Source organism: Bactrocera oleae, chromosome 4 (genome assembly GCF_042242935.1).
Source record: "Bactrocera oleae isolate idBacOlea1 chromosome 4, idBacOlea1, whole genome shotgun sequence".
NCBI lineage: Eukaryota > Metazoa > Arthropoda > Insecta > Diptera > Tephritidae > Bactrocera > Bactrocera oleae.
The window spans coordinates 69,871,363-69,887,439 of NC_091538.1; the positions used below are offsets into that span (position 1 = coordinate 69,871,363).

The 16,077-nt window shown below is 35.9% G+C and overlaps 1 protein-coding gene across 5 annotated transcripts in view; it reads left to right on the plus strand.

The window, feature by feature from the left end:
• The window catches only part of grh (grainy head), a 207,590-nt gene that overhangs the window by 167,452 nt on the left and 24,061 nt on the right, over positions 1-16,077 (plus strand). For all 5 annotated transcript variants that reach the window (XM_070108292.1, XM_070108288.1, XM_070108289.1 and 2 more), the window contains 2 exons: positions 9,791-9,847; positions 14,576-14,674. In XM_070108292.1, coding sequence (XP_069964393.1) covers positions 9,791-9,847; positions 14,576-14,674 — 156 coding nt within the window. The remainder of the gene's footprint in view (positions 1-9,790; positions 9,848-14,575; positions 14,675-16,077) is intronic.

The following is a 16,077-nucleotide window of genomic DNA, read 5'->3' on the forward strand; positions in this document are numbered from 1 at the left end:
TAGCCGCTAACTGCAGTCAAGCGAGTAACGAGAACGTTTGCAAACATTCTGATTTTTTGATAATTTATAACACTTTTTATTGTTGCAGCTATGCTATTTACAACGCGCAGCTGTCTAAAGTCGTTTTTCATATGAGAAAATATCAATACAAAAAGCATAAGTTTGCTCTTATTTATTAGCGGCGATTTTAATGACTTATTTACGACGCTTCGGGCACTGAATCAGCTCGCCATCTTAATAGCGAAATCGTGCTTACTTTATACCTACATATGTATATGTGTACATATTTATGTTATACACAATTTAGTTTTGTTTAACGGTGCTTATGCGCCTACCTTAAGGCCTGTCTGGGTTGTTGCTTGTCGCGACAATTGCGTGGAGGAACTTAATAAATAATATTAAATAATACCTATTAGAACACGTTCTCGTGTGTGTAGTAGACATTCTAATTCATAAGTGCCAATAAATGCTTCTAAATATTTTATATATCTCATAATACTTTAAGTCAGTTTCTTTTTTTATAATATTTACACCTTTGCGACATTTGCGCTTTGTTTACACTATTTCCATCAAATTATTTCACATATTTTACATAAATGTTGTATTTCAACGGCGCATAATTTAACACTAATTGCTGTAATGCAACAATTTATTTAGGACACAATAATGTCGCGCAGCAGGGTGGCCATGTGGTTTTCATAAAATGCATTTATTTTTTTGATGGTGCATAATTAAAAATGTTTTTAAAGCAGTCATGATAAATACTAATAATTTATTAAGACATTAAATTTTTATGTAAAATTGTTTTGAGTTAAAGAAAGCATAGCACGTTTTTTTATTGTAAAATATAAAAATAACTTCTAAAAAATTTAAAAAAAATCGAAGTTTGTTGAAGTATTTAATATCTATTTTTATTAAAAGAATTAATTTAATAATTGAAAATGCAACATATTAAAAGACTTTGGTTGACATTAAATGCTATAAACTTTTAAAATATCAAAAAAAAAAGTAAAAATAACAGTGTTTGGTATATAGAATTCATAATAGCAACAAAAACATTTTTAAGCAATAAGGATGCGTATTGATAATTTATTTATTTCTTTTTTATTATTATTTTTTTTTATTGTGAAAGCGTTTTTGGCATACTTTTTGTTTATAGAAAATTATTTAAAAAATTAAGTTAGAGAAATCAAAATTTTTTTGCCATATTGTATAATTTTTTTTATATAAAAGAAAGTTAAAATTACAAAAAAAAATCCGACATGCAACAAAAAAAAATTTGTATTGACATTTTATCGTAAAATGTTCCAAAAAAGTTCATTTTTTAATGTTTCGAATTCAATAGCACAAAATCAATCCAAAGAAATTCTTTTTTAAGTGAACATTTTTAATATACAAACTTTGTATAAGAAATTACAAGTTCTAGTATCCAAAATTCAAGAATCTAAATAATAAAAATAAACTAAAATTCTAACCGAGTCAACAGACATTATACACAAAATAACACGCGGCAACTTTGTTTTGCATTTCACTTCTTATCGCGCCTTTTCCTAATATTTCAAAAATTAAATTATGGAATAGAAATCAGTTATGTAAAGAAAATATATCAGAATCGCACCTATGTTTCATAATTATTATCTTAAATCTTATAAATTACAACACTAAATAATATATTCCTTTTATTTAAAAATATCTGATACTATTTTAAATAAAAAATATATACATATATATTATTTATAATTATCCTGTTTGATACCTAAAATAAAATATAATAATTACATTTTTTTTGAGCTTATTAAAAATCCAGTTCTCTTCTATCTTTCATTTTTTTAAACTTATACATTAAAACATAAACTTTTTTTTTAATAAATTTTTTTTAGTTATCGTTTTTTTTTTACTTTCAAAAATTACTTTTTTTTTAGACTTTTCTAATTTTTTTTCTAGCGCTTGTTAATTTTTTTCACAATTTCAAGTAAAATATCTACTAATTAAGAAATTCAAAAATATCTTTCATAAATATATATATATGTTTCTTGTTGATATAAAAAATTGCAAGCTCTGGCAACTCTAAGCAAACTTTTTTCTTCAAACTGAGATCACATACCTAAACACAAACAAAAAATGTCAATAAAAATGCTTGCGCTAAAAAATGAGAAAATGCGATAAAATCATTAGCAACTTCCTGCGCTTCGATTGAGTTTAGCACAGCAGCAGCGACCCCGTTAACCACTTCACACGCCGCATACGCCAATAGCCAATCGATGACTAAAATACCGCAAAGCCGCTAAATAGCAACAACGCAAACATATGTACATATATATATATATGCATGTGAGTGCATGTGAACGCCCGTCAAACGGTTGCTATAACGTTTGCGTCATGCATTTACTACGTATTCACCATAAGAGTTAACAATTATTTCTGCTGCTGCAAACATTTATTATATTATTTCGCCGCATTTAATTCTTACTGCTCAAGTGCTTTTTATTCCATTGCAATTTTTGTTGTAATCACCAACAAATCGTCGACAGCAATTAGTACGCGAGTATTTTAATCGCCACTAAAGCCGTTGCAGTTGCAGCTACTGTACGGCATTACGAGCGCGCCAAGCAGCTCGAAATTTCCATAAACCAATTGAGAGATACTGCCGCAGTCAATTCATACATACACACGTACATTTGCATATAAGCGCACACAAACAAAGTGCATCCACTTGCGAATATCTGCTGCTCACTTGCTCTGCGCTTTAACCCCATATGCTCCTTTCGCCCCGCTTGTCACACTCGCCATTTGCTTGTGTGCATTTATTGGAGTTGTTGTTGTTGCTGTTGCGAGCTAACAATTATGACACTCGATTAAAATGAAAATTAAACAGATACAAAAAATATTAAGCGTAAATTATAACTCATGCAAATTGCGATCGCGAACGCGAATGCAATTGCGTGATTGCCGCATGCAACGCCCACATGCATGTGCACATAGTTAGTCAGAGTATTACTTTCAGTTTGCATATGTATTCGTATGTATCGAATTGCATGCAACGAAGTAACAGTTAATTGTTAATTAATATTTTTCACCTGTCGCCGTGTCGAAGGTCGATGTGACCAGTGCAGGCGTGTGTATGTATATATGTGTGTATGTATTTTCAAGTTGTTATTGAAAGCAGCTACAAATTCTTATTTACTGGAAGCTTTTAGGGATCGGCCATGTAACGGAAACTGTCTCGAATGTGACTCATTCACTTATCTTTGCATTTCCTTGACTTTTACATCCACCCAGTTCGACCGCAAAACTATTTCTTATTATTGTGCCATTTACTATACATTGTTTTGTCATGCAAATCACTAAAAGCTCGCCGGTTTATTGATGCGGAAGCTTTTAGCGATCTTGTAACTGAAGTAGTAAGTAGCTGAGTAATATTCTGCTGATATATATAATACTATTATGGCAAAACTACATATAAAGAAGCATTATATACAAGTGCCTAAGTGCTATACACCAAGTGAGAAACACTGTACTTAAATCTGTTATTATAAATTCCTTTGTTATCAACCACGCAGTTATCGGAATGTCAAATTAAATGAATCTGATGCTCAAACGCTGGCATCTCATTTCCATACAATTGATGACAACAGTTTTCATTTTTAATTGAAAAACAAAAGAAACCCGTAAAATTTTATGCAGTTTTCATGACGTCAAATTTAGCGACAGTCAATGTCAAACTTTGTCAAATAATTTTCATAGCGATTTATGACAACATTTTTCGATTCAAACTGATGGCAGCCAATGTCAAACATTGTCATTTCATTTTCATGTCGATTTATGACAACATTTTCCAGTTTAAATCGGCAATCAAGGGAATAGTCGAATTTGTATAGTTTTCATAACGTCAAATTTAATAACAGTCATTGACAAACTGTGAAAGTAGCTATCAAGTCATTTTCATAGCAATCAAAACACACTGGCGACACAAAAAATGCAGAATTTTTACTTGTCATTCAAATTCTCGAATTCGTGTGAAATTTCAATCTTGGTGCCTGAAATTATAATCAAAGCATTATCAAAATTTTGACATACAGATTGTGAACTCCAGATAACTGCTTGGATTTTTTACAATTTGGTGCAAAACCTTCGCTTTTGCATATAAATTTTAAACTAAAATTAAACAAATACCAAAATGTATGCAATTTAATTTAACTTAATTGATTTGCCAAAGTCAAAATCAGCAGCGGCAAGTCAATATAATCAATAAATTCTCAAATATACATATATCCACACATAAACATATCTCTAATATATTTAATAGCTACATTAATTCATTCATCATGTCAGCGGCTGGCAGCAGATTGAGGCCATTATCTAATCTAAACACGCTCTAGCGCTCAAACAGAACTCCTCGCGCAAGCGGCGGTTGTTTTGTGGCACAAATATTAAAGCTACAACAAACCAGCCAAATGCATTGTCTCTGCCGGCTAGCATATAAAAATTGTAGTTGGTAATATGCAAGTGTAACGAAAAGTGCTACTATAATTTTCAAAATTGTAATTAAAATGAAATGCAGCAATGAGCTTGAGCGAGTCTGAGCGCTACGCGGCTGGTTGCAGCTGAAACGCATGCGCTAAATGGCTGGTTATCGAAAGTGCAGCTGTGATCTACTATAAAAACTAAAGTTTTTTTTTTGTTTTAAATTTTTTTTTTTTGTTTTTTTGTTAGTGATTTTTTCAAAAAAGCATTTTGCTATTGACACCGCGCTCTTAATCTACTTTGCATTTTCCAACAGATCTACATATTTTAAGCTATTTATACATATACATATGTACAAATAACTATATTTATCTCTCCCCCAATCCCTCCAACTGCATGCTGTTCATCTGTCTCTGCTAGCGCACATTCTTAACCACACTTAATCAATGCAATAGATTTTCATAGAAAATCAGAATGCATAAATTTTCATATCGAATGACCGACACAGCGCATATCTCGTACACTCGCTGCCATATTTAATACGATTTGAGTTTTGTTCGGTTTTAGTGCGCATGCGCGATGTGGCGATGTATGTGCGCCTCGTAAATATGCATTAGGAAATTCCATTTCACCTGCCACAAAGCGCTGCTTGTCCAGTGCAATTGAACGTTTTGCGATTGGATCTCACTTGCGATGCGGTTTTTTCCGTCTGCCGTGGTGAGAAGCTTAGATGCTTTCGCGTTGATAAGCACGCTCGAGAAGAAGATACACGTACATATATTATTACAAGACATGAAGAATGTGTGTTTGAATGGCGATATATAATAAGTGGGGGACAAAAAGTTATTTTTTAGTTTTAAATTTATGCACTTTGTTGCTTGATATGTTGCACGTGGCGCGCTAAAGTGATTTATTAACCTTATTTCCCATATTTTCATGTTTGACTCTTTTTTTAGAAAACTGTACATCTTGCGATGATTTTACATTTAATTTCTAATGTTTATTGATTTAGTTCATTGAGTTTTTGTGCAACCACTTTTGCAGGAAAATGCAAAAACTCTTATTATTTATATATTTTATAGCACTATTATAGCTTAAATAGAATACAGCAGTTCTATACTTTCCTTTACCTTTTAAATTTTTTGATTGAAAATAAACCCTTGAGATACTAACTTGGCGCCGAACTTTAGGCAATACTTTAGTAATGTTGTGATTTGCGAGTAATGCTTTTATAGTCTATTCTGCGCTCTGCATTACTTTATACTAAGTGAGGTAACCTAAAAATCCTATATTATATTTTTCGATATAACATATTTGATTGATCGCTTAACGCTGCACCTGTCTGCATGTGTTATAATACTAAACAAAATTTTATAAGCAATATATAAAAAAAAATTCCGATATCATAGTTTCCCAACTTTTAACTGTCAGCGCATTTAAATAATAGTAAGAAATATTAGCTAAGCTTTCTTTGTTATTTGAATATCTCCGCTTTTGACAAAATCTCAATAATAATAGGCAAATCCATCTGGGAAATTATTCAACTTGTCTCTTTTTAGATTCCTATACCAACAGCAACACTAAGCGCAAACACAATGCGCGCCCGTAGCGCAACCAAAAAGCATAGAAAATTATGTGACAGGCATACCTTTGACCACCTGCTGCTCTCAAATCTAAACTCCTTAACTCCCAAACTATAAACTCTTTGCAATTGTCTCTCTGCACGCACACACACCTACAAGTTCTTTTGTGAAGCCTAAGCCGGCAACATGAACGTTGGAGCCGCGTTCGTCTCGGTCAATCCCCTCAGCGATAGAGGCAGCGGCAACAAAGTACCACGCTTGCTGCACAGCGGTGGCCAATTGATTAAAACGATTTGCGCGATTCTCGCAGCGATCCATCGTGCAATGTTCCAACGCGCAAGTAATCAGTCGGGCGATCATGGTCCATGTGCAGCTAAAATGCCAACAGTAGGGGAGCGCAGCGAGGCAGTTGGAGGAAATATGCGCAGCAACGCCTTCTGTGTGCGGATCATCAACTCATATGTTGCAAGAATACTGCAAATGCATAAAGTGCTTGCAAGTGAAAGGTTCAGAGAAATTTCAAATATACACACACACACGCACACATGCACGTGCAGCGCTATGTAAACAAAAAGCGATGTATGCGCGCGCATACTTGTATAAACATAAAAATTGCCGATGCAACCCAATGTCCGCATTTATTGATTTTATTTTTGCAATTTCATCTCTCGCTCTGCCGCCATGCAACGCGGCCAGTGCAACAACTTTATGGCCGCCACTACCAAAAACGGTTGCACACCAAATGCTGCACGTACGCTCGCATGCGATAAATGTGTAAATATGCCGGTGGCAACGCATGCCACAATCGCACAAATTAATTTTAAATAATCGACGAAACATGAGCGCATGCTCATGCCACTTTGTTACCATGTAGCACAACAATAACAACACCGCCCGTCCGCCTGCCCCAGCGCCATCGCTGCCTTAACCAAGTCGTACATTAGTCGCTTAGTAGCTTCGCTGGCATTCAACTGTCTGCTTAATGTCTCGGACTACCAATTTTTGCGACGCAGCGTCGTTGTTGTTTGTCTATCGTTGGTGCATTGACTTGCCACTTGCCACTTGCGGGCCGATAAACGTTAAACGGCAATTGTAGCGGTGCCACTGCCACCAAATTGGTCAATAAACCCCCGAACGCAGCGCTTTCCAATGCCAAATGCAGTCAAAGAAAACAACAATAACAAAGCAAAAAACAAACAAGCAGTCACAATAAGAAATAGTTGTGCTATTGAACAACAGCCATCAATAGGCGGACAAGCAGGCGTTCAATAAAGATATGTTGTGGTTGCATTTGGAGGTGATTCCGCACAGTGAGGCATAAAGTGTGCCGCATTGGCTCCAGATGTGCAATAAAAATAATTCTCATTTTAGTGAATTTGTTTGCATATAAGTGAATATACATAGTTTTATTGGCTGCAGCAAAAATATTTTTCGTCGCCGAGGGAAACCAAAATAAAATATTATAAAATTGGCAAATTATTCACATGAAATCTCCACGGCGATAGCCTTCACTTCCTTATGTTCCTTGGAGAATAAGCTTTCATCTCCACCTTTTCACAATATTTAATGAAGTGTTTAGAAATGTACAACATTCATATATATCCACTATTTAATTAAGATTTCATAGAAACATTTGACTGAACTTTCACTTCTTCACTTATTCAAAAGAATAAACTTTTTACGACTTCATTAAAAAAATATATTTAAATAGACCGAAAGCTTTAATTTATTATGTTATCTATAAATAAGCTTTCAATTCTACAACCTAATATATCCATTAATTAATTAGACTTTTGTACAAATTTTGGTTGAACTTTCACTTCTTTACATATTCAATAGATTAAACTTTCGGCAACTTTCTTAAAAAATATTGCATTTAGTTAGAACGAATGACTTCATTTGTTTATAATCTCTAAAGAACAAAAAACTTTCAGTTCCACATTTTTAACGTATCTAATATTTCATTCAGCTTTCATAGAAGCTTTTTATTAAGCTTTCACTTTTCGAAGAGTTTCGAAGTCTAAAATCATACAACAATCATTAACTCACTCACTACAAACAAAAGATCTATCGCTAACAAAAATATTACTAATGCAAACAGCAGTAGTTTCGTGTTGCACGGACAGATATTGCCCGTTACCTCCACTTTTGTTACAAATATAATGGTTATTGCAACCGCAACTGCCTTCAAGGCATTCTTCATGCATTCATTTGTGTGCAAGTGCCAATGTTTGTGCATGGATGTGACTTTCATGAGCTAAGTGCGTCACCTCGTCCAAGTTGTTGCTCCATGCAACATACAATGAAAGCGCACAAAAGTCATAAAGGGCGGGTTAGCCACATGCGGAATGCATAATCCCACCTAAAGTGAATGTTCTAAGCCGTAAAGCGTTCTTGATTGCCACTTTGTCAACCATTGTCGCTGACAATGTCCATTGGTCGGTGAGTAAGTCTTTATATGCATGCACACATACATCAGCCAATGTGGCAACATTTCTGAGATACTTACACACTGGACTCCGTTGGGCAAAACTCAACCATGTGTTGCTACGTTTGCATTGCTGCAACTGTAAAAATATTTCAAATACCATTGTTGTACAACAACAACAACAATAAAAAAGATCAATACTACACATCCATGCAGTCACATATTCCGCTGTACACACTTCTACTACACACTTCAACTACTTTCTTATTGTTGTTGTATTGGTCACTAGCTGCAACAGCAACAGCTCGAATGATGTACTTTATATGGTGCGCTTTAGCTAATTAATTCCCATTAAAACGTTCGATGCCGCCGTTGGCTGCTGCAAGAGATGTGAAACAACAACAACATTAGCACAGGTTGCAACAATAGTAGCGCAACAAAAAACTGCAACTTCAATAAAAATATTCACAGTTGTACATTATTATTGAACAATGCGACTACTAATGGCTTGGCAGCAACATTGTTTTAGCGATTGTTGTTATTGTTGTTGGGTTTTATGCGTTGTTGTGTCACTGCTGTTTACCCATAAGTATTCGTTATTGCTGTTTGTTGCAGAAATACAATTAGTATTGTTGTTGTTACTTGGCTTATTTCTTGTTGTTGTGTTTTCTCTGATTTTTGCTTTGCATTATTTAAAATTTCGTTTTTCGTTATATTTGCTTACTAATGCGTCACTCCATTGGCATTGCTCATTACAATAACAGTGTTGTTACAATATTCATGTTGTTGTTTACTTGTTGCTGCCACAAATATTTTCCACCACATTTCAATTGAATTGTATTTCCGCATAACGACACCGCATTGTCGCCTGAACAACCTTTATAAAATAAATATTTTTTTTTTTAATTTTCTGACCCCCTGACTAATTGTGCTAAAGCAGTATATTTGTGTAAATATGCAGCCAAATATCTCCTACTATATTTGTAAGCAGCTGGCGTTCTTTAGCTGCCATTAATTAGTATTCCACTTTTTGTTCTCGCAAAACCTTTATCAAAAGCGTTTATTCACTCTATTCCAGCAATGCAATACAATTAATCAGAAATTCGCCTTCCAATCGCATACCCGAATACAATGTATTTGCTACTCGTGTGCAATAAGTGGCATAAAGTTGCCATTGCCCGACTCGTTTTGTTGCTTGTTCTTCCGGTTCTTCCTCAATTCTTACATAACTGTGATTTTTCATATTCTTCTCATAATAATTCTTTCACATTTATTAATTCTGATATTTTCTTCTTTTTATTTCTGTCCTTTGCAGATCAACATCGCCGTCCAGTGCCTGAGTACGGACTTCAGCAGCCAAAAGGGAGTTAAGGTATGTGGATAACTTATCGAGAGTATTTGTAGAATTTGAGAGTAAACATTGTAACACCTTAGCGGCTGAATTAAAAGGCTTGCAACATTATATTTAAAGAGGTGTGCACAGGACAGGAAAAACTGACCAAGTTCATTATACAAACGTTTATGAAAATAAACTTAAGTTGTTGTTGTTCCGTAAAATATTCGTATGAAATCTTCGATTCAATTTAGTGCTGAGTTTTAGCAAGAGCATTTAAATTCGGTGCACGATAAGTATTGTAGTTATTAAAGCCTACTGATATAAAATTTTTCCTAGATTCATACAACCTTTTTTATGTATGTGTGAAGTCTGATCTTCAAATGTATGTATATCCGTGCTTAAAGCTCTGTTAAAGCTTCTCCTTGAAAGTTTTTTAAAAAGAATTTCATAGCAGAAATATACCCGTATTTTTGACATTGCCCACAATTAGGCGACAACTATACAAATATGTTATATGGTTGGTTGAAACCTCGAACAAACTTAGCTCCTTTTCAGCAGTAGTGCATGTCTTAAAGCACTATAGCCCTGTAGCCCACAATAAAATTATGTTTACAAAACTAAAATATGTAAAGTAGATCTTAAAACTGTGAAAAATTAGTGTCAGCTTGAAAAGCTATATAAATATGGAATCAAATATATTTATGCAAAACATTAAACCTTAGGGTGCGGCAAAAGTATTGTATTTATTAGTTGTAAATTGTGTGCCGAATAAAAATTGAAAAAGGTAGTTTTCGGAAACTTTGCATTAAAGAAATTTCCGCCTAAAGGTATGCTTCAAAGAGTGTTTAATATTTACTTATACCAATAATCGTTGAGTTTAAAATGTTTTCAATACAAAGCTGGAAAAACGGAAATATTTGGTTTGAAAAATAAAACTGGAATATAGAAAACTATTTTTCATCTAAAAAGTACATAAAATTTTATGGTCATAGCAATATGAACGATACATCAAGCGTAGAATGTTTAATTCTAGCTTAAAAAATGAGTATACTTTATAGTGCAATCGCTTAAGGGCTAGACCTTCAGGTTTTATATTTTCATCATGCATGTTTCAAAACATCGACGATTACATTTCTTTGATTACTTGCGCATTTTAATTACTATTTACAATTTTCACCACTACCTGCCAAAATTATTTTGAAAGCAGTGCAGCAAGCAAACAAACTCAGACAAAAGTTACTCCAATTTGTACAATTTTCTCATAATCACCCAACATTAGATTACACTAACTACAAACAAAATGAACAATATCTATAACTCTATAACACAATCCACAGCTTGTTTTTTATTTGCCTTTTGTCGTAATACCCCTGCACAAGCACACACCTACCCTCAAATATTGTATCTATACCCTCGTCTTCACTAATGATCCACGGTCAATTTGTGCGACGACAGTTGCGCACAAACATCATTAGGAACGCAAGGATCAATTTTTTTACTTTCACAATCCGCACAGGGTGCCTGTGCTTGTGTTTGGTGCACAGCAGTCAATAAGGTGTAAATCAATCAGGGCCCGAAGTGTAAAGGTGTGACTTTTCAAATTACTTAAGAGGATTTGAAATATCATGTTGCAATGTAATTAGAGGCAACAAAAAAAATAGTGAGTTAAAAAAAAAAAACACCCGCCTGAAAAGAATAATGGAAAAATGCTGATTAAACGAAATGGAAAGTGAACAAGTGAAAAGAGGAAGGTTTTCTAATATAATTAACTTTAAGGTTTTGCTGTGTGGTGATAAAAAGATTAAAAAAGATACACGCTTTTGTATTACACAACAATTTAACTATCAAACTCAGGCACTCTCTGTGATTTCCTGCCACATAAAGTACAATATTTAATGAGTTTGATAAAGCAACAACTGAAATCAAAAGGGACACCTGCAATGTAAAAAAAATTAAGAAACAGACTTAAAGAAGTTTTAGAAAACATAATGATTTTTGAATAAAAAATAATGGTTTTTGAAAAAAAAAAAGATTTATGAAAAATTATTATTTTTTAAATAATGTACTGTATAGATTTTATAATCAAATATAGAAGCGTTAACAATTGGCGTATCAAATAATATTTTTAGGCCTTCAAACGCAGCAGTCAGTGGTAGATGAACAATATTAAGTATCAAACATAAAATAAAAATCCAAAAGAAAAAAATCCGAAAAAATATTCCTGCTCCATTTAAACATAAAAATGTAACGCAAAACTGCAGAGATATTAATTTTAAAATATATTAATGAATTAATGACAAATCGAATGTTGCAAGCCATAAACTTTCCACGCATAGAATTGCAAGAAAGTCGCATACCAATGTTGCTGTGGTTGTTGTTGTATGTTGTATTATGTTGTCACCTGCAAAAACTAAACGTGAAACTAAATATAATTTATTGTATATCATTTGCGTTGGGGGAAAGTCGCCAACACGCACTAAGAGCTGCGTAGAAAGTTCGCGCGCATGGGCAACTAAACGCACACACACACATGCATGCACGCACTTTACGCAGGCGCAGGCGCAATTTTTGCATTTTCATGTGCAGTTTTTATTATTCGATTTACGCGATTAAACCGAGCTATGCTTCTTATGAGCGCTTTACAAGCGCTAGGCAAAAAATAACAAAACAAATTGCGCCTGAATTGGCTGACGCGTTGGTGCAGCTGGCGAAATTAAATCGAAATGCCAGCGATGACTGCCAGCCGTCTATAGCTAACGGCAAATAGCCAACGGCTACTGGCTATGGCAATACTGCATAGGAGCAATAGCAACAACAGCGTGGCAGTGCGTGTTGCACGGCAATTAATCGCCATGTCGCAGACAACATACACACACACACACAGGCGCACAGCGCTCCAGACTATAAAAATGAAATGTACGAATCAATTTCCGCTGTCTGTGACAAACGCACACGCGCAGCCACACAGCGGCACGCCCGACAACAGCGACAACAACAAAAACCATAACCGCCCAGTGTCGCGCAGAAAAAGCGGTCCGATTGGCGGTCACACGGCTCAACTGGCCCAGCTCGCTGCTGCGCTGGTTGATCCGGCGCGCCAGACAAGCTGGCCGCCACAGTTGTTGGGCAACAAAAGGAAAATTGCAACAGCAACAACAAAAAGTGTATAAACAACAACTAAGCGTGCTTGCCATTGACTTGGAAAATGTTTGTTTGTGGTATTGTTGTTATTATTATTTCTATTATTATTATTGTTGTTGTTCTTGTTATTTGCTGCAGCAAAATGCCCACATATTTCTCATTGCGCGACAACTTGTTGTTTCGTTGTGCATTTGTTGTTATGCGGTATTCGTGCGTGCAGCAATGCTTTGGTGAATTTGATTTTTTTTTCGTTGTTGTTGTTGTTGCCACATATTGTCACCGCTATTGCGGCAATGGTACATCCTGCATGTTGCATGCATCATCATTTCACTGCAATGCATTGCTAAAAATGAAACCGTTGCAGCGCAAACGATTTGTGGCATGTACATGCGTTATTCGAGCGAAACAAAGTAAACGAATGCAGCAACAACAACAAGTGAGAAGTAGAAACAATATTATCGGCAATGACAATGCGAATGAACGCGTTACAAGTAAACGACATGTTACATTTCTGTCAATAAGTGAGTGCGCAGTGGCAGCAACAACGACTTGGCAAATAAATATATTGATTGCACGGTACACACTTGCCACATTTGCCACACTTGCAACACATGTAAAGCTAGCAAATGCGTGCAACATGCAGCAAACACACGGTAACACTCTCAAAACTTGTCATTTTTAAGCAGACTTCCAAGCAGCCACTTGCCACATTGGCCGCCATTGCATTTGTGGCAAACTGCACTTGTTGCACTTGTCGAGCGCAAGGTGTGCTGCTGTGGCACTAGCTTTCATGCTACACTTTGCACTGCTTTAGACACTTGTAATCGGTTTTATTGTTTTTTTTTATGGTTTGTTGTTGTTATTGCATTGCTATAACACTATGCCACACCGGGCATTGGTTGCATGCATGGCGTACAAATGCAATCTGTCATGTCTGCTGGCGAGAGCGAGAGCCGCGCACGACCGATTTTCGAATATTTGATCAACAACAACAACAACAATGCCAATAAAAAGCAACAACAGCGTCAAAATGTGGACACAGAACGATAATAAATAAATAAGAGTATGTGAAGGACGAGGCGATAGCGCAAAAAATCGACTTGTAAATGACAAGCCGACCAAGAATGAGTGCAAATGTAACACAATTACAACAACAACAAACATAGGTATATAAAACAACAAAAGTAGCAACAACGACAGTACAACTGTAACAACGTCGAACCATGACAACTACAACAATTTCGCATGTCAAAGAAATATTATTAATGGCTGTAAAATAAAGCACTCACACATAAATATACACACTCACACATATACAGACAATCGTATATCAAAAGCTGCGAGTGTTGTTAATGAAAATTAAATTGAAAAAGGAAAAAGTTTTGCTGTGAGTTCTACAACATACCTTGTTAATAATGACAACAACAAGCTGTGTTAGCAAAAACCAAAACAAAATAAACACAATATTGACAACAACAACAAAGTATAAATATGCAAAATTTGCGGTGTTGCATAAAAAGGATTGACTTTGTTGACAGACGCTATAAATATTTCAATTGTTGATAAACATTTTGCGATCATTTTAAAAATTATGAAATTAAATTATTCTCTTTTGATTTTCAGGGTCTACCGTTGCACATTCAAATCGACACATTCGAGGATCCGCGCGATGCTCAGGTCTTCCATCGAGGCTACTGCCAAATTAAGGTCTTCTGCGATAAGGTAAGCGCAAACACACAACTATTATTGCTAGTTGCATGCAACTACAAGCGAGGTACTCGTGCTCAAACAAAAAAACAGTAATTTGAAATAAGCAGAACTTGCAACAAGTGCTAATGTCCGCTGGGGGCAACATGCGTGCAACAGGATTATGCATAATATTTAATCACAGCTTCAATGAAATGGCGGCAACAGGCGCTGTTGCTGGCGGCCAGTGACTGCTGACTGCCGAGCGCTGACCGGTGACTGGTGACTGCTGCTTGGCACCCAGTGACAGTTTCGGTAGGCGTCAATCAATGCCAAGTGGCAGCTAACATACCACATACTATTTATATGCGATTACATTATATTCAAGGGTCGTGACGTCCGTTACGCACTTACTTTTAAACGCATACAAACACACACACACACAGAGTTACTTATGCGGCTAGATGATCGTACATCCGATTTGGCTGTCATTTCGTCATCAGCGTCGCTCAAAAGGATTATAAAATGCAATTTTGCAGACATATTGCTTGCATGTGTGTGTGTGTGTGCGTGTGCGCGCCATGCAGTAGTGTGTGTTTACAAGTTTTTAATTAAAAATTTTGACAGCTGCGAATGTGAATGTCCGTGGCAAGTAGCCGCATAGCTGACACGCGTTCAACGGCCGCTTGCCGCACCTAACTGTACTCACCTAACCGTATGTGCCGTTGATCTGTTGCCTTCGGTTGGGAGAGGCAGCGCGCTTTTGATTTGATTGACATGCAGCGCAATACTTTTGCGCACGCAGCCATACAGTTAAAATGAAAAGTCTGTCACGGTGCCACACAAAAAAATAAACCAATTACAATTAAAATACATATACAATAAAAAAAACATTGTGTTGCAAATATTATTGCGTAAGCGGTAAGTGACAGCTATGCAGCTGCCACAGCAGCGCTTCATACACCACCATGCATCCTACTTCATCTTCTGCAGCCGCGCACTCCTCCGCATGCCACAGTAGACTGGCGCACAGCCGCGCGCATCAACGTCACTTCCTTTGCGCATTAAAGTTCGTTGCCAAAGTATTTCGTTTCGCTTTTGCCAACACAAAAAAAAGCAAAGCAACAACAACACAACAAAGTGGACACCAACTGCTCCACAATTGGTTGTTGCATAACAATATGTGCATTACGTGTGACCGTACGCTGCCGTCTGCCTGCTTGCAACTTGACAGCGGAATCTGTGTCGCCTTCACTTTTGTTGCCCTTTTTCGATGAGTATATATTTCAATAAATGCATAATAAATATATGCATATGCTTGTGTGTGTGTATGTGTTAAGTAGTTCACCACGCTCGCTTGCCGCTTTGACTGTCTGTCCAGCCGGTCCACCTTGCCGTGTGTCCATTCATGCCACACTGACGCGTAATGTCATTGAATC